At 47.5% G+C, this 19,233-nt stretch overlaps 2 protein-coding genes across 2 annotated transcripts in view; both read left to right on the top strand.

Annotated features, from left to right (window-relative positions):
* The window catches only part of LOC142259159 (uncharacterized), an 81,211-nt gene that overhangs the window by 28,278 nt on the left and 33,700 nt on the right, over positions 1 to 19,233 (top strand). The window lies entirely within an intron of this gene.
* On the top strand, positions 14,869 to 16,124 carry LOC142259167 (uncharacterized). Its single transcript, XM_075331671.1, has 4 exons — positions 14,869 to 15,123; positions 15,205 to 15,328; positions 15,412 to 15,525; positions 15,648 to 16,124. Exons 1-4 carry the CDS (start codon positions 14,869 to 14,871, stop codon positions 15,830 to 15,832), a joined length of 678 nt encoding a protein of 225 aa, XP_075187786.1. The 3' UTR covers positions 15,833 to 16,124.

Raw genomic sequence — 19,233 nt, 5'->3', positions numbered from 1 at the left:
CGTGAGAGCTTTTCTTTAAAATTTACTTTTCTGAAAGAAGGTGTTTGCCCGACATTGCGCTATGAGCCAAATGTCTATCATGGTGCAGAGAAAGGCGGCAATCGATCTCCCCCTAGTAGTGGGACTCCTGGGACAAACGGGGGACACATTTGGAGTGGGAAAAATGTTTGCTCAGTGTTGGTCAGAAATAAAATCCATTTTAGTATAGGTTATTACTTATGTTGTGCTCTGTTCTGGAAGAACAGGAATTGTGAGCACTTTGGGAATGTCACAGAATGGATTGATAAAGGTATAACTAGATTGTGCCCCATTATTTAGAGGAATAATTATAATTAATTAATTTTATTCTTTTATATAGCGCTATTAATTCCACAGCGCTTTACATACATTGGCAACACTGTCCCCATTGGGGCTCACAATCTGTATGTCTTTGGAGTGTGGGAGGAAACCGGAGAACCCGGAGGAAACCCACGCAAACATGGGGAGAACATACAAACTCCTTACAGATGTTGGAATGAAATATGTACATTGTGTAATGTTCAGCAAAGATTTGGGTAACAGAAGAATGACTTTCACTATCTGCAATTATTATTTTACTTGATAAAGGATAAAAATAAATGGAATTCACTGATAAAGGGGAGAATAGATCAATAGAGAATTAATCAATAGATGTAAGGGGAAGAAAAATTCAGAGTTGTCACAATTTTATCGATATTGTTGGATATTTGGCTGACAACATCCACTTGTTACACACCTGTCCCGTGTCTGGGATCTGCTCCCTTCCCCCGATCTACTGAACTTTCCTGTGCTCCATGTTGGGCTTTGCAAGTAGCCTTTTATATTGTCGGTGCACAGCGACCTGTCTGCAGTCTCCAGAACATCTCCAGACTATCTGTGGCCTCCAGCACCTCAGCTACCAATCTGCCTGTGGCTTCCAGTATGTCTGCACTTGTCTGAGGTCTCCAGGACGTCTGCGGCTTCCAATACCTCAGTTACCTGTCTGCCTGTGGGTGTCAGTACCTCTGCAGCCTGTCTGCAGTCTTCAGGACTTCTGCTGTATGCCTGTGGTAGATTTTTCCTCTGCTGCTCGTCCGTGGTTTTCCAGGATATCTGCTACATGATGTCCGCTGTCTACCTACAGCTTCCATTACGTCTGACAGGAGAATTTCTTATTAATCAAAGAGGTTGAATTGATTTTCTCCAGTTGAAGACTTTATTCCTGTTCAGGGAGAGCCGCCAATAGCTTTGTTAACTTCTAGCCGGTAAGTAGTGAAACACCGGGAATGTGACAGTAGGATTTTTAGCCTGCAGCTCCTCTATTGAGTATATGTGATGTTCCTCTAGATCAGGGGTGGGGGAACCTTTTTACTGCCGGGGGCCATTTGGAATTTTCTACCAACCCTTCGGGGGCCGCACAAAATGATCAACTTGAAAATTACCTGGCTATATTTGGTCAAACAATTAATTAACTCACCCCTACTGTGGTGGCTGGAGCTTCTTCTCTTTGGTGCAGCTGTGATACTTGGTGATATTGATCACCTTGTTTCTCACAAATGCTTTTCCAGGTTTGTCTCGGTCTGGAGATGCTGGGGGCATACCCATCAAAGGAGATGCTGGGGCGCATAAATTACAGGAGACACTGGGATTACACATCACAGGAGGGGCTTGGGCATATACATCACAGGAGGGGCTGAGGCATATACTGTACATCACAGGAGGGACTGGGTCATATACATCACAGGAGGGGATAGGGCATACACATCACAGGAGGGGTTGGGGCATATACTGTACATCACAGGAGGGGCTGGGGCATATACATCACATAAGATGCGGGAGCATATACATCACAGGAGGGGCTGTGGCATACACATCACAGGAGAGGCCGGGGCTTTTACAGCACAGGAGGGGCTGGGGCATACACATCACAGGAGAGGCTACAGGAGAGGCTGGGGCATGTACATCACAGGAGATGCTGGGGCATATACATCACTAGAGGGGCATGGACAGCCCTGGCGGTGGCACATACATGACTGGGGACAAGGACATCACTGGCGGAGGCACGGACAGCACTAGTTGGCAACACGGACAGCACTAGGAGACAGCACTAGGAGGCAGCATGGACAGCACTAGGTGGTAGCATGGACAGCAATAGGTGGCAGCACGGAGATCACTAGGTGGCATCACTAGCGAGGCACAGACAGGACTGGGGGAGCATAGACATCACCAGGAGGGCACGGACTGCACTGGGGGCATAGACAACAGTGGGAGGGTACAGACAGCAGTGACGAGTACAGAGCACTGGGGGGAAAACAGTACAAAGGGGTGGCACACAGCACTGGGGAGCACGGACAGCATAAGGGGGGCATGGGCAGCACTGACCATGGCATGGACAGCATTGGTGGCAGCATGGACAGCATTAGGTGGTGCGGACAGCACTGGGGGGGAGCATAGACATCACCCAGGGGGGTACAGACAGCACTAAGGGGCACGGACAGCAGTGGGAGGTTACACAGCACTGAGGGGGGGTACACAGCACTGGGGGGTACACACAGTACTAGGGGTAGACACAGCATTAGGGGGTACACACTGTACTGGGGGTACACAGCACTGAGGGGTACACAGTAATAGGGATACACAGCACTGGGGGGTACACAGTACTAGGGGTACACAGAGCACTGGGGGTACACACAGCACGAGGGAGGTACACACAGTACTAGGGTGTACACAGCACTGAGTGGGGGGGGCAGCGATTATTTGAGTACTCACAGTACTGAGGTGGGGGAGGAGGAGTCACACACACACAGCACAGCACAGGTCCGGGAGGCCAGTAAATCTGCAGCTATTCTGTGACTTTATTGCAGCGTGCTGCTTATCCCGCCCACCAGAGCATGCTAACACAGGCCGGGGTTAAGCCTAGAATGTATGGGCTGCAGTCAGGTCCTGGAAGGAGCCTGTACATTCTAGCATTTAGTAGTGAGTCTGTTTAGAATGTACGGGCTGAAGTCAGGATCTGGATGGAGCCCATACATTCTAGCATCTACCCACAGGGTATCAGGCAGTAGGATTTAAAGGGCAGGCAGCCGGGAAAAGCGCGGCTGCCGCCAGAGCACGTCATTCCCCAGGAATGTGCCCAGGGAACTCATAAAAATTTGTCACGGGCCGTATACGGCCCGCGGACCGGAGATTCCTCACCACTACTCTAGATGGATCGTGTTTGACAGAATTTATACCCTGAGAATGCCAATGTTAGAAGACAGGGTGTGAGTGACCATGTTGGAAATGTGGATTACCAGTGGGTGGGATAAAAAGTGGCATCTGAGGAGAGAGCTGAAAATGCCGGTGTAGTTTTTGCCATGCCCTCCATGTAGAAATCAGAAGAGGGTTTGCTCTCACGTCAACTGACAGCTCGGTGTATGGGAGATGTAAGAGCGGGGAGAGCCGACCCTGGTATAAGGCAGCACTCCAAGCCTTGCTGGGTGTAGCAAGAAGTCCCCCCAACCAATCCATCACCGCCCGGAGCAGAGATGCTAGATTATAGTGTTTAATATCGGGGAAATTTATCTCTCCCTTTTCCTTCAACTGCTGGAGCAATTTATAAGCTATACGGGGTTTTTACCCTCCCAAATATATGAGCAATATAGGTAACTGATTCACTTCTCCTCCCTAGGAGCCAAATGGATTGGGAGAGTGTGAAAAAGATAGAGAAGATGTGGAAATTCTGTCATGTTAATTAGATTAGCTCTACCCAGATATGAGAAACTGAAGATTTTCCATTTAACCAGAGTGGATTGTAAATTATCGATATACAATTTGATATTAGTATGATATAATCTGGCCGGGAGCCTCATCACGTTCACTCCCCGATATTTTAAAGAGCAGGTAGTGACTCGATCAGTAAGATGTCATCTGCGAACGCAGCAATTTTTAACTCCCTAGAGCCAGTCTTGCGTCCCCTAAAGGTAGGGATCTGCAACAGATAACGTAGTAAAGAGTCAATGGAGAGGTTAAATAAAAGAAGTGACAAGGGGCACGCCTGTCTGACTCCTCGGAAGATGTCTACTGATGGTGTTGTATAACTATGCACTGTCACGCAGGTGATTGCATTTGTGTGTAGGTAGTGAATCTATTGTTGGAATTTTGGGGTGAATCCTCCCCTACTTAAAACCTCATATAAGAGAGGTCATGCTACTTTATCAAAGGCCTTTTCGTCATTCAGACTCATGAGCATTGCAGCCGGTTGCGATGGATCTTGGGCAAGGACAGTAGAGGCGACGGCCAATTGTATGTTTGCCACACTGCTTCGCCCCTGGGTAAAACCCGCCAGGGCCCGGCAGTACGACCTGTAAGTGGCTTGCCAGAATTTTCGCTAGCATTTTATAATCGTGGTTGAGAAGTGAGATAGGGCGGTAAGACTGTGGCAGTTGTGGGTCTTTTTGTGTCGCCCACCTGTAGCGATCGCCCCAGGGACTTCACTACACCTTCAGAAACGCCACAGGGTCTCCACTTTGGTAATTGGTAAGACTGTTAGTTTGTCTGTGCACAGCGACTGTCTGTGGTCTACAGGACGTCTCCTGCTGCGGCTTCTTCTGCTCCTCGTCCCCGATCTTCCAACACCTCTGCTAATGTCTGCACCTTCCAGTGCCGCACTTTATGACCCCTGACATAAACTTCCCCTCATCCAGCACCATGACACCCAGCACAGCAGAGTCCTGCATACACTGAGGAGCTGACCATGTGACCCCTGACTCCTCCCCTCCATGTGACATCATCACAGGTCCTGTAAGCACAGAGCGGCCATATATCTAGTGTGCGGCTCTGCAGGAGGAGGTAGGTGCAGGGTATTATATATCTAGTGTGCGGCTCTGCAGGTGGAGGTAGGTGCAGGGTATTATATATCTAGTGTGCGGCTCTGCAGGTGGAGGTGGGTGCAGGGTATTATATATCTAGTGTGCGGCTCTGCAGGTGGAGGTAGGTGCAGGGTATTATATATCTAGTGTGCGGCTCTGCAGGTGGAGGTAGGTGCAGGGTGTTATATATCTAGTGTGCGGCTCTGCAGGAGGAGGTAGGTGCAGGGTATTATATATCTAGTGTGCGGCTCTGCAGGTGGAGGTAGGTGCAGGGTATTATATATCTAGTGTGCGGCTCTGCAGGTGGAGGTAGGTGCATGGTATTATATATCTAGTGTGCGGCTCTGCAGGTGGAGGTAGGTGCAGGGTATTATATATCTAGTGTGGGGCTCTGCAGGCGGAGGTAGGTGCAGGGTATTATATATCTAGTGTGCGGCTCTGCAGGAGGAGGTAGGTGCATGGTATTATATATCTAGTGTGTGGCTCTGCAGGTGGAGGTAGGTGCAGGGTATTATATATCTAGTGTGCGGCTCTGCAGGTGGAGGTAGGTGCAGGGTATTATATATCTAGTGTGCGGCTCTGCAGGTGGAGGTAGGTGCAGGGTATTATATATCTAGTGTGCGGCTCTGCAGGTGGAGGTAGGTGCATGGTATTATATATCTAGTGTGTGGCTCTGCAGGTGGAGGTAGGTGCAGGGTATTATATATCTAGTGTGCGGCTCTGCAGGCGGAGGTAGGTGCAGGGTATTATATATCTAGTGTGCGGCTCTGCAGGTGGAGGTAGGTGCAGGGTATTATATATCTAGTGTGGGGCTCTGCAGGCGGAGGTAGGTGCAGGGTATTATATATCTAGTGTGCGGCTCTGCAGGTGGAGGTAGGTGCAGGGTATTATATATCTAGTGTGCGGCTCTGCAGGTGGAGGTAGGTGCAGGGTATTATATATCTAGTGTGCGGCTCTGCAGGTGGAGGTAGGTGCAGGGTATTATATATCTAGTGTGCGGCTCTGCAGGTGGAGGTAGGTGCAGGGTATTATATATCTAGTGTGCGGCTCTGCAGGTGGAGGTAGGTGCAGGGTATTATATATCTAGTGTGCGGCTCTGCAGGTGGAGGTAGGTGCAGGGTATTATATATCTAGTGTGCGGCTCTGCAGGTGGAGGTAGGTGCAGGGTATTATATATCTAGTGTGCGGCTCTGCAGGAGGAGGTAGGTGCAGGTTATTATATATCTAGTGTGCGGCTCTGCAGGTGGAGGTAGGTGCAGGTTATTATATATCTAGTGTGCGGCTCTGCAGGTGGAGGTAGGTGCAGGGTATTATATATCTAGTGTGCGGCTCTGCAGGTGGAGGTAGGTGCAGGGTATTATATATCTAGTGTGCGGCTCTGCAGGTGGAGGTAGGTGCAGAGTATTATATATCTAGTGTGCGGCTCTGCAGGTGGAGGTAGGTGCAGGGTATTATATATCTAGTGTGCGGCTCTGCAGGTGGAGGTAGGTGCAGGGTATTATATATCTAGTGTGCGGCTCTGCAGGTGGAGGTAGGTGCAGGTTATTATATATCTAGTGTGCGGCTCTGCAGGTGGAGGTAGGTGCAGGGTATTATATATCTAGTGTGCGGCTCTGCAGGTGGAGGTAGGTGCAGGGTATTATATATCTAGTGTGCGGCTCTGCAGGTGGAGGTAGGTGCAGGTTATTATATATCTAGTGTGCGGCTCTGCAGGTGGAGGTAGGTGCAGGGTATTATATATCTAGTGTGCGGCTCTGCAGGTGGAGGTAGGTGCAGGGTATTATATATCTAGTGTGCGGCTCTGCAGGTGGAGGTAGGTGCAGGTTATTATATATCTAGTGTGCGGCTCTGCAGGTGGAGGTAGGTGCAGGGTATTATATATCTAGTGTGCGGCTCTGCAGGTGGAGGTAGGTGCAGGGTATTATATATCTAGTGTGCGGCTCTGCAGGTGGAGGTAGGTGCAGGGTATTATATATCTAGTGTGCGGCTCTGCAGGTGGAGGTAGGTGCAGGGTATTATATATCTAGTGTGCGGCTCTGCAGGTGGAGGTAGGTGCAGGGTATTATATATCTAGTGTGCGGCTCTGCAGGTGGAGGTAGGTGCAGGGTATTATATATCTAGTGTGCGGCTCTGCAGGTGGAGGTAGGTGCAGGGTATTATATATCTAGTGTGCGGCTCTGCAGGTGGAGGTAGGTGCAGGGTATTATATATCTAGTGTGCGGCTCTGCAGGTGGAGGTAGGTGCAGGGTATTATATATCTAGTGTGCGGCTCTGCAGGTGGAGGTAGGTGCAGGGTATTATATATCTAGTGTGCGGCTCTGCAGGTGGAGGTAGGTGCAGGGTATTATATATCTAGTGTGCGGCTCTGCAGGTGGAGGTAGGTGCAGGGTATTATATATCTAGTGTGCGGCTCTGCAGGAGGAGGTAGGTGCAGGGTATTATATATCTAGTGTGCGGCTCTGCAGGTGGAGGTAGGTGCAGGGTATTATATATCTAGTGTGCGGCTCTGCAGGTGGAGGTAGGTGCAGGGTATTATATATCTAGTGTGCGGCTCTGCAGGTGGAGGTAGGTGCAGGGTATTATATATCTAGTGTGCGGCTCTGCAGGTGGAGGTAGGTGCAGGGTATTATATATCTAGTGTGCGGCTCTGCAGGTGGAGGTAGGTGCAGGGTCTCTGTTATTTTGGGGTCATCATTATCATTAACCCCTTCATTTCACAACTATTTTTAACTTTAACCAGTTCAGGACCAGTTTCCTGTTCTTCCTGACTGCCTCATTTACATTCAGTTTAACCCCTTAAGGACGGAGCCAGTTTTGTACTTTATGACTCGGCCATTTTTTACAATTCTGACCAGTGTCACTTTGACAGGGTTTGAGAGGTAACGCCAAAAAGTGGACCCCACGGTTTGTTCCCACTTTATCATGAGCGCGGTGATTCCCCACATGTGGTCAGAAACCTCTGTTTGGACAAATGGAAGGGCTCGGAATGAAAGGAGCAATATTAGAATTGTGGAAAGCAAATTTGGCTGAAATAGATTGCGGGCCCCATGTAGTATTTGTAGGGCTCCCAAGGTACCTAAACAGCAGAAACCCCCACAAGTGACCACATTCTGGATACTTGACCCCTCGAGGAATTTCTCTAGATGATTTGTGAGCACCTTTAATCCCCGGAGGCTTCACAGAATTTTATAACGTTGAGCCGTGAAAATAAAAAAAAATACATTTTTACCACAAAATTGTTACTTTAACCAGATAGCTTTTACAGTGGAACCTTGGTTAACGAGAACAATCTGTTCTGGGAGTGTGCTTGTTAACCAAGTTACTCATTTAGCAAAGCAAGGTTTCCTATAGGAAATAATGCAAGCTCAGACAATTCGTTCCACAACGTGTTAAATGTCCCATCCTGGTCCCCTATTGTGCCATTCCACACACGTACAAACACGCACAAACACACACGCACACACACATATTATTCTCACCTTACCTTCCGTTCCATCGCCGGCCTCCTGGATCTTGCAGTTCGCCGGTACAGGATGTGTATCGGGTAACCATCGCGACTAGGGAGGAACTTCCGCTAACACAGCGCTGACGTCAAAGGCAGGAGCCACTTGCCTCTGTTTGGTCAGCGCGCTGCCTTTGAGTAGCGGCTGACAGCGTAAGTTCCTCCATCGTCGCAATGGTTACCTGATACACATCCTGTAGCGGCGAACTACAACAACCATGAGGCCGGCGATGGAACGGAAAGTAAGGTGATCATAATACAGTATGTGTGTGTGCGTGCGTGTTTGTGTGTGTTTGTGCGGACTGCAAGAGTGGGTTAGAGCGCGGTGGATGTACAGAACCAAAAGTGTGTGTGGTGAGTATTTTGCTCATACGGCAAAGCTTGCTTGTAAACTGAGTTACAAATTTACAGCAAGCTTTGCTCGTTAAGCAATATACTCGCTAACTGGGTTACTTGTTCAGCAAGGTTCCACTGTATTCACAAGGGTAACAGGAAAAATACACCATAAAATTTATTGTGCAATGTCTCCTGAGTATGCAGATACCTCACACATGTGGAAAGCAACTGTTTGGGTGCACGGCAGGGCTCGGAAGGGAAGGAGCGCCATTTGACTGTAAAATTTTCTGGAATCATTAGCAAACTCCATGTTGCGTTTGGAGAGCCCCTGAGATACCTAAACATTAGAGCTCCCCCACAAGTGACCTCATTCTCAAAACTAAACCCCTGAAGGATTTTATCCAGGGGTATATTGAGCATTTTGAACCCACAGGTACTTCACAGAATTTGATAACCTTATCTCATATTGAAAATTTTCATTTTTTTTTAACAAAAATGTTGCTTTAGCACCAAATATCTCACTTTTTCAAGAGGACGCACCAAAAGTGGACCCCACAGTTTGTTATACATATTTTTATGAGCTCAGTGATACCCCACATGTGGCCAAAAACCTCTGTTTGGACAAATAGGAGGGCTCGGAACAGAAGAAGCACTATGTGAATTTTGGAAAAGTTGAAATAAATTGCAGGCACCATGTCGCATTTGCAGGGCCCCTAAGGCACCTATACAGCAGAAACCCCTACAAGTGACCCCATTTTGGACACTAGACCACTCAAGAATTTTATTCAGGGGTATAGTGAGCAGGTAGTTCACAAAAATGTTGCTGTAGTGCCAAATTTCTCACTTTTAGGCTGTGTCCCCACGATTCGGTTACACTGCATCTAGGACGCAGTGTCAGCCCTTCTGCACAGATGCCAGTGTTGTCGACTCGAGAATGCAGCTGCCCGTGCCCACGATCCGGGTTCAGGCCGCTGCAGACTTTATTCTCCCTGCAAAAAAGCATTCTCATCTCCCCAGCATAAACTGACATCCTGCGGCTCAGGAAGCTGCACCGCTGGTTAGTTTATGCTGTAGATAAAAGAAGCACAGTGAGCAGGAGATTTCTAAACATCCCGCTACGGCACTTGTACTGCAAATCATCGCAGTCAAAACACTCTGCATCCAAACCGCTGCAAATCCTGACCATGGGCACACAGCCTAATAAGCTAGGATGGATGGCTAGATAAATAGATGTCAAACACATATATGTTTCACCCCCCCTTCATATTCTAAGCTGGCACCCTTTAGTAACTTTCATGTGGCACTGAAGGGTGTTTAATCTTGTATTTAGCCCCCCCAAAAAAAACAACAAAAATCAAACAGCTAGGGTAAGACAGGGTGGCAGACCACAGCTGGCAGCTTCACCTTGGCTGGTAATCCAAAATGGAGGTGTCTCCATGCTGTTTTTTTTTATTATTTATAAATAATTAAAAAAAAAAGTGGGGTCCGCCCAAATTGGATTACCAGCGAAGTGGACAGCTGTGGTCTGGTATTCTCAGGGTGCAAAAACCATGGTTGTTTGGCCCTTCCCATCCTAAAAATAGCAGGCCGCAGCAAACCAGAAGTGGCGCATCCATTAGATGGGCTAATCCTGGCGCTTTGCATGGCTCTTCCCGTTGCCCTGGTGTGGTGGCAAATGGGGTAATAAATGGGGTTGTTGGGGTTAGGGTTAATGATGTCATGGTGTCTTTCAGATTCCCGACATCACAAACCTAGTCAGTAGTAAAGAAAAAAAAAAGATTCTCTCACGTTCCCTCCTTCACAAATTTATTGAAAAGAGAAAAATTCTCGTCCGTCGTAATCCATTTTGGAGGTCCTATGACGACTCTGGACCTTCCAGTATATGGGGGGTACACTCGGAGAACGTATCCTCCATTTTCTGGAAGTGCAAACCCTCCATGTGAGGAGTGTGGTTGCAGTGATGCTGCACTCACACTCCTCGGGTCCACAGTACGACAGTGTGAGCTGCAGTAAGCTCAGTGTCACTACTAGCAGGGAGTCGGCTGAGAGCCGCTCTGCACATGTGGCCAGGATCTTCTGAGAAGGAAGAGGAGGAATCGTGGGGGATAGTCACTGCAGTAGGTAACGGGAGACTGGGGATTGACAGGGGGTGACCTGGCTGGACCTGAGAACGTTGATGTCGCATCTAACATGTCAGATACGACAGAACTCAAAGGAGGAGGATGAGCGCAGCGTGTGCACCGGCCATTTTAGATGATCGGGGGGGCGTGAGACTGGGGTGGGGGCACTTTGGCCAAATTGGGGGACCGGGGGAGGCGACTTATCCCCCATCTGACATGTTTGATAATGCCAGGTGGGAGATAAATCATTTTTTCAGCCTGAATATTGATCTCCAGAGTCTTAGCTACCCTCGGTAGCTGAAACCACGGAAATTTTCTGATGCTGAGGGGCGGTATACACTTTATTTCTTGCCGCCATGTTTTAAAACGGCGGATCAGAATAAGTACCTTTTTCTGCCGCCATTTTAATCCGTAAGGCTGTCATAAAGGGGTTAAAGATCTGTGAAAATCTTTTTCCTTGTTCGGATATTCAAGTAAATGTTGCGCATTTTCTCGTGATTTCCTCGGCTTCATTTTCATGTTACTGTCGTCGTCTTTATTGTTTTTGCTTTCATGACGAGGCTGAAGTCTGTTTCTTATTCGGCAATGTTTTATTTTTTTTAACGGTTTTCAGCAACAAAAATAAAAAATGAGAACAATATAATCCCCTGCAGTGCGGAGCCCGGATGTGAATACACTGAAAAGCACCAACAAAAATGATAAAACTGGTACAAAAATAGGCATCAAAGTGGCTCCGAAGGGCGTTGTGGAAAGGGTTAAATGACTTTGGGCCACTGATCTATATAGGTAAAACCATAATAATATGAGAATAGACTGAAATCAGAGAACAATGGCGGCTTTCCCTTTGTGATTACTATTTAATGCCAGAAACACATTTACATCAGCCGGAAGAGAACTTTACAGAACACCAGTTACTTATTCACATCTGTAAAATTGGCTATTTACTCACTTTGCTGCCAGTTCTGATGCCCAGAACCCATTTGGGCCGGGCTGGAGTGACCTGAATCTGATGCGAGACATCACTATATAATGGAGGTGTCAGATTAGTGACCCAAGGTCATTTAACCATTTACATAACACCCTTCGGTGCCCAGTTTGATGCCCATTTTTCTACCAGTTTTATAATTTTTGTTGCTGCTTTTAAGTGTATTCACATCCGGGCTCCTCGCTGTATTGTACTTTATTATTGCGATTTTTTTTATGTTTGTTGTTAAACCTGTAAAAAGAAAAACAGAAAAAAAATCCAAATAAGAAACAACTTCAACCCCGAATAAGAAACTGGACCAATAAGAAACCAACTTCAACATCGGGTTTTTATTGCTGATGTCGAGCGAAACTGGTGGGAAAATAAGGGAAATGTCTGTTATTACCACATATATTCCCTGCCCCCCCCCCCCCCCCCCGCAGTGACTGACAGCCGCTCAGCATTAGAACCTGCTGTCAGTCAGTGGTGAGAGCGCGTATACAACCACTGATCACTGTATACTGAGCGGTGACTAAGCCTCATCGGGGCCATCCCTATGACTGAAAGCCGGACACTGTCATATTATATGTTTAAGACCACGTGTAAATATTTCTTAGCTATTTTGTAGCACTTATTATTTTGTATATATGGCTGATTTTTACCTGGTCGGGGCTAATAACAGAGATTCGGATTCACAGTGGCATCTTCCTATATTTCACATATTCCAAGGTCAGTTCCGTATTTAAGTATTTTTAATTTACTTCTTAGCAGTGACCACATGACCTCTGTGTATGGGGGAGGAAGCACAGTCAGCTTTTTCTACCTTGAAAATAAGCCCTAGTAGAATTTTTAGTGATTTTTTGACTATACTGTAATTACAATACAAGCCCTACTCTAAAAATAAGCCCTAGTTGCGTTTCCATAGGGAAGTGTCCAAGCATCTGAAAAAGTTAAAGAATACAGCAGGACTCATCAAAGAAAGCAGACACCCCCAAAAGAAAGCAGACCGATCCCCCCCCAAAACAAAAATCGAACTTACCAGACCCCAAACAATTACAGTTTGTAAGTACCAATGGTGGATGGGCTCTCACACAGAGATCTGTGTCACTGTCAGGTCCCTTGCCGTTCCAGCTGCATTGCACTGCAGAGCTGTGTATACAGTGACAGAGAAGGCAGAGGCAGTAATAAACCGTTGAGGCTTTTTGTAGAGATGGACGGATTTCCTCTCCATTGCTACATGTTTGCGTATAGATGAACTGTTATGTAATGACATTGTAGAACATCACTGCAGATTAGGAGTCAGATGGTCCGGACCCCTTCACCTCCGGCCGATTTTTCGGGGTTTTTTTTTTTTTCGCTCCAATTCATCTGAGAGCCGTAACTTTTTTAATTTTCAGTCAATTTTGCCATGTGGGGCTTGTTTTTTGCGGAACAAGTTGTACTCCTGAAACCATGAGTTTTACCATATAGTGTACTGGAAAACAGCAAAAAAATTCCAAATGCAGAAAAATTGCAAAAAAACTGTGATTGCACGATTGTTTTTGAGATATTTTATTCTCTGTGTGTTCACTACATAGAAAATCTGATGTGTCGCTGTGATGCCTGAGGTCGGTACAAGGTCGTAGACATCAAATATGTATAGGTTTACTTTTATCTAATGGGTTAAAAAAATCAGACGTTTGTCTAAAAAACTGGTGCACATTTTGTGCCATTTTCTACAACCAGTAGCGTTCTTAGGATCTCTGGCTCAGTGACGGCTTATTTTTTGTGTCTCAAGCTGAAGTTTTTAATGGTACCATTTTTGCACAGATACTACAGTTTGATCGCCTGTTATCGCATTTTGTACAAAATTTACGACGACCAAAAAACGTAATTTTGGCATTTGCCATTTTTTTGCCACTATGTCGTTTATTAATCAGATTAATTGGTTTTATATTTTGATAGATCGGACATTTCTGAATGCGGCGATTCCAAATGTTTGTATATTTTTAATTTTTTTAACCCTTTCATTGTCAATGAGGTGAAAGGAGCGTGATTTGAACTTATAGGTATTTTTTTTAATTTTTGAAAACTTTTTTTTTTTACTTATTTTTATTTTACTAGTTCCCCTAGGGGGCTATAAGGATCAGCAGTCTGATCGCTCATTCATTTCTCCCGATCAGAGCAGCTCTGGTCAGATCAGGAAAAATACTCATCTCCTGTAACCTGCAGTACTTGGCTGCTTGTTACAGGACCTAAGTCATGTGAGCTACAGGAGTCATCATATGACCCTGTACTACCATCACAACCATCGGATCCACGTGATCAGGTCACGTGACTTCCAGTGGAGGCCTATGAGTAAAGTTTTATGGCGATTGCGATTATACTGGGGCTGTCACAATTTGACAGTGCCATTTAAAAGGTTAACAGCCCCAGGCAGATCGCGGATCTGCTCGTATCTGCTAGGCACACATCTCAGCTGTACAAATCAGCTGAGATGTGCGCCTATCTCTGCCGGCTGCCGGCAGCAGCAGGAGGGAATTGGGTGGTAAATTGTGCATCAGCGAGTGCACAGATCCGTACACCATGTGTGGCCCCTCTTCTTCTGTTAGAGACAAGAATACATCGAATCCTAATTCCATTGCCCTGTTCTTAACCAAAAAACTGGGAAATTATTTATTTTTGCACTTTTGTATTTTACTACTCTTATTCCGGGAGCAATTACTCTTATTTTTCCGCTCACATTGTCGTATGAAGGATTGTATTTTATTATATAGATAATGTGCTACTTTTATCGGTCGGTTTTACTACTTACATAGCACATTTCATGTTGAATTTTTTTTTCCTACTCAAATGATATCTCACCTCCCTTATCTCCATTAATTGTACATATCGGCTCATCTTCTCCCCATTCAGGTCCTTATAATATCGGATCCTCTCAGTGGAGATCTTCTATAGAAGAGAATTCTCCTGATTGCCCCATGAAGGATGGATATGGACAGGGACAAGATGGCGGAGAGGATATTACACCTCACCCTAGAGATCCTCTTCCGGCTTACTGGAGAGGTGAGAGATTCTGATGACGTCACGTTACATCATTCTTATCTATGGGAATAACAGATGGACAGAACTGGAGAGGTGAGGACTCAGGAAATGTCTGGAGTGAGATTTATTACTGTGTCTCTCCATAACCAGGATTACACAGTAGTGAAGAAGACCTCTAGTGAGCGCTGTCAGGCCCCTGTGTCTGAGGGATGGGGAAGACCCCTGAGCCCAATCACGGGGCCTCCACCTCACCCCCCGATACATGAGGACATCAATGACCAGAAGATCCTAGAACTCACCTACAAGATGATTGAGCTGCTGACTGGAGAGGTGACACTGCTGGGAATGCTGGGACATTATACAGTAACGCTATGAAGGGATCGGGGGTGACGGTATCATTGTATGTGTCAGGTTCCTATAAGGTGTCAGGACGTCACCGTCTATTTCTCCATGGAGGAGTGGGAGTATTTAGAAGGACACAAAGATCTGTACAAGAACGTCATGATGGAGGATCCCCAGCCCCTCACATCACCAGGTAATAGACAGGACTAAATACACACGGCCTATAATTATCTGTATGTAAGTAATGAATTCAGTCCCTGTATGTGTCTCCTCCAGCTCTATCCAGTAAGAGGACAACACCAGAGAGATGTCCCCGTCCTCTTCTCCCACAGGACTGTAAACAAGAAGATACCGATGTTCCTCAGGATGTGTTTCCTCCAGCTCTATCTAGTAAGAGATATCTACTCATGTACTTTCTGCACTAATTTTGTGTTTACATTTTTAGACTTTCTGCTATGTTTTTTTCAGCTGTTTTTGTTTCTGTTTCTGCTTCTTTTGCTGTTTGTTTCTAGTGCCTTCTCTATGTTGTTGTGAAGGCAACTCAAAGACCTGCAGAGGGTTCATCAATACCGTTTCCCTTAAAATAAGCCCTAGTTACAGGCAGGTCCAGCGTTCGGAGGAGTCAAACTGTGCAATTTCTCAGGAACCCCACTTTCTTAAGGACCTCATCAGTTGCATTCGGAAGTTGATTGTTTAAGGACCGCTGCAGCCATTCTCCCTGCCACTGTGCCAGCTCCGGACCTCCACTGCAGGCGTCCATTCACCTCACATTGTGATCCTGTCACCCCTTCACCTACGAGCACACTCTGCAATACGTGTGGAACCTTACCTCTATTTGTCCACCTCCGGTTGTCCTTCGAGACCCATGTTTCCTTACTCTGACCAGTGATGCAACAACCTTGAGAAAGGCTCTATGCCGAAACGTTGGTGCTGTTGCTCTGGTTAGGTTCCTTTTGCAGTGTGTCAGTCAATAAATTCACTTACGCATATTCCCTTTTTGTCTTCATTCGAGTGCTGGGGTTCACTTTACTATACTATATGATTCTTTATCCCCATAGCACCTATATTGTGCGTGGTAGAGCCTTTAATCTCCAAGTATTGAGGACCCAGGAGGAGAGCTGAACAGGGTGTGCAGGCAGCTAGGACCTAGGAGAGCTGAACAGGGTGTGCAGGTAGCTAGGACCCAGGAGGAGAGCTGAACAGGGTGTGCAGGCAGCTAGGACCCAGGAGAAGAGTTGAACAGGGTATGCAGGCAGCTAGGACCCAGGAGGAGAGCTGAACAGGGTGTGCAGGCAGCTAGGACCCAGGAGGAGGGCTGAACAGGGTGTGCAGGCAGCTAGGACCTAGGAGAGCTGAACAGGGTGTGCAGCTAAGGGTATGTTCACACATCAGGTTTTTGCTGTGCGGCACAATCCGGCGCCTTGCGGGAAAAACGCATCTGGTTTTCTTTTTGCCGCCGGGTGTGGTTTTTCCTCATAGACTTTTATTAGCGCCGGATTGTGCCGCATGTACTTGCGTTTGATTCGGTTTTTGCCTGATGCGCAAAAAACGTCACTCCGGCGGTCGCACAGGACGCAGAGAGGAACGTTTTTTGCCAGCGGCAAAAAAATGCATAGCTCCGGGTGCGGCGCTGTGCGGCATGGTGCATAATGAAAGTTTATGCGAGCCGGATTCGGTGTCATGCTTCAAACGCCGGAAGCATGTACCGTATCCGGTTTTTACTTCTGAGCATGCCCAGAAGTGATATAAATTCATTGCTTGTCAGAAAATCAATCAATCACTCACTCTCAAACTCTCTCACTCACTGACTTATTCACTCACTCTCACCCACTCACCAATCACCGACGCGGGGCTGCACGGCTGTCACACTGCTCCGACGGCTTCTCCTGATTTGAAAATGCCGGCAGCTCATTATTCAATCTCGTATTCCCTGCTTACCCCGCACACCGGCGCCTATGATTAGTTGCAGGCAGACACGCCCCCACGCTGAGTGACAGCTGTCTCACTGCAACCAATCACAGCAGCCGGTGGGCGGGTCTATATTGTGCAGTAAAATAAATAAATAATTAAAAGAAAAACGGCGTGCGGTTCCCCCCATTTTTGATACCAGCCAAGATAAAGCCACACTGCTGAAGGCTGGTATTCTCAGAATGGGGAGCTTTACGTTATGGGGAGCACCCCAGCCTAAAAATATCAGCCAGCAGCCATTAGATGCGACAGTCCAGGGACTCTACCCGGCTCTTCCTGAATTGCCCTGGTGCGGTGGCAATCGGGGTAATAAGGGGTTAATCATGGCAGGCGTCTATGAGACACCCCCAATGATTAACCTGTAAGTGAAAGTAAATAAAAAACATACACACAAAAAAATCCTTTATTTGGAATAAAAGACAAAAAAACACCCTCTTTCACCATTTTATTAAAATCCCCAAATATCCCTCCAGGTCCGACGTAATCCACAGAGGTCCCGCGACGCTCTCAGCTCTACTACATGAAGCTGACAGGAACGGCAGTAGAACACCGCCTCTCTCTATCAGCTCCACGCAGCAACTGAAGGGAGTCGCGCTGTCAGCGGTGACGTCACTGAGGTAATGCCGGGTTGTGTGCGGTGAAGATGCGTGCAGGGTAGTGCTGGCGTGTGCGGTGATAATGCGTGCGGTAGTGCAGGGGTGTGCGGTGATGATGCGTGTGAGGTAGTGCCTGCCTGTGCGGTGATGATGCGTGCTGGGTAGTGCTTGCGTGTGCGGTGATGATGCGTGTGAGGTAGTGCCTGCCTGTGCGGTGATGATGCGTGCTGGGTAGTACTGGCGTGTGCGGTGATGATGCGTGTGAGGTAGTGCCGGTGTTTGTGCAGTGATGGTGGGGTCTCTGTCTCTCTCTCAGCATAACAAAAAAAACAAAAAACGGATCCGTCGCATCAGTTTTTTCACGATCTGAGACGGATCCGTTGCATCAGGCACAAACCGAATTGTGCCTGATTGGAAAAAACTGATGTGTGAACTTAGCCTAAGGCTGCTTTCACACATCCGGTTTTTGCTATGCGGCACAATACGGCGCTCTGCAGGAAAAACGCAACCGGTTTTTTTTTGCCTCCGGTTGCGGTTTTTCCTGCATAGACTTACATTAGTGCCGTATTGTGCCGCAAGGGCTTGCATTCGGTCCGGTTTTTGTCGCATGCGGCAGATTTAGACGATGAGGCGGCCGGATGGAACGGTGCCTGGCATGTTTTCTTGTCCAACCAAAAAACCCGCATTGCGCCGCATCCGGCGCGATTTGCAATGCATGCCTATGGATGCCGCATGCGGTTTTTTCCACTGCGCATGCTCAGTAGCCTGCTGCAAGCGGCAAAAACCGGACCGGCCGCATGTAAAAAACGTATGCAAGGGATGCGGTTTTGTCGCCGCATCCGTTGCATAGGTTTTAGAGCCGGATTGGCCGGCTCTGCAAAACCGGTGGTGTAAACTTAGCCTAAGATGCAGCAGCTCTGCCAGGCAGGAGATCATGTGGTCGGTAGCTGCATATTACCGGCCAGTGCTGTCTGTGCACCTGCAGGAGAGGACACAAGTGGTAAGTACACACTGTCTTCTCCCCAATGTCCTGATCTACCGTGTGCCTGCAGCATTGAGAAGCAAACACTGCACACACGATAGATCAGAGAAACAGCTGGAGGAGTGACTCGCCCACCCCAGGGCTATGGGACACCCGGTGCCTGGCCGGACTAGTCCAGGGGTAGTCAGTGGTGGCGGGGCCCGACTCCGTGGCCCTGGTGGGTGTCAGTTAAAATGGCTGATAACTTGGGGGTGATTAAAGTTTGTGTTCGTGACGCCACCTGTGGTATGCGGCTATTAAGCCGCCGCTGCTGTGTAAGGCCTCTGGGGTGATGATATGGCAGCAATGGTGGTACTGCTCCCCACAGGTGGAGCGGTGCCCCGGGGACACTGTTGGTGCTTATTAGTGTCTATGCAGAGAAATAAATGAGGCAACACCAGGGGTGCAGTTTCAAGGTCTTTACTCACAGTTCTTGTCAAGGCCTGCAGGAGCCTTTGGACTGCTGGGACCACCGTCAGGGACCTCCGCCGATCCCGGGTAGATCTGGGGGTT

Source organism: Anomaloglossus baeobatrachus, assembly GCF_048569485.1.
Source record: "Anomaloglossus baeobatrachus isolate aAnoBae1 chromosome 5 unlocalized genomic scaffold, aAnoBae1.hap1 SUPER_5_unloc_3, whole genome shotgun sequence".
Classification (NCBI taxonomy): Eukaryota; Metazoa; Chordata; class Amphibia; order Anura; family Aromobatidae; genus Anomaloglossus; species Anomaloglossus baeobatrachus.
This window is presented reverse-complemented; position numbering and strand designations above follow the sequence as displayed.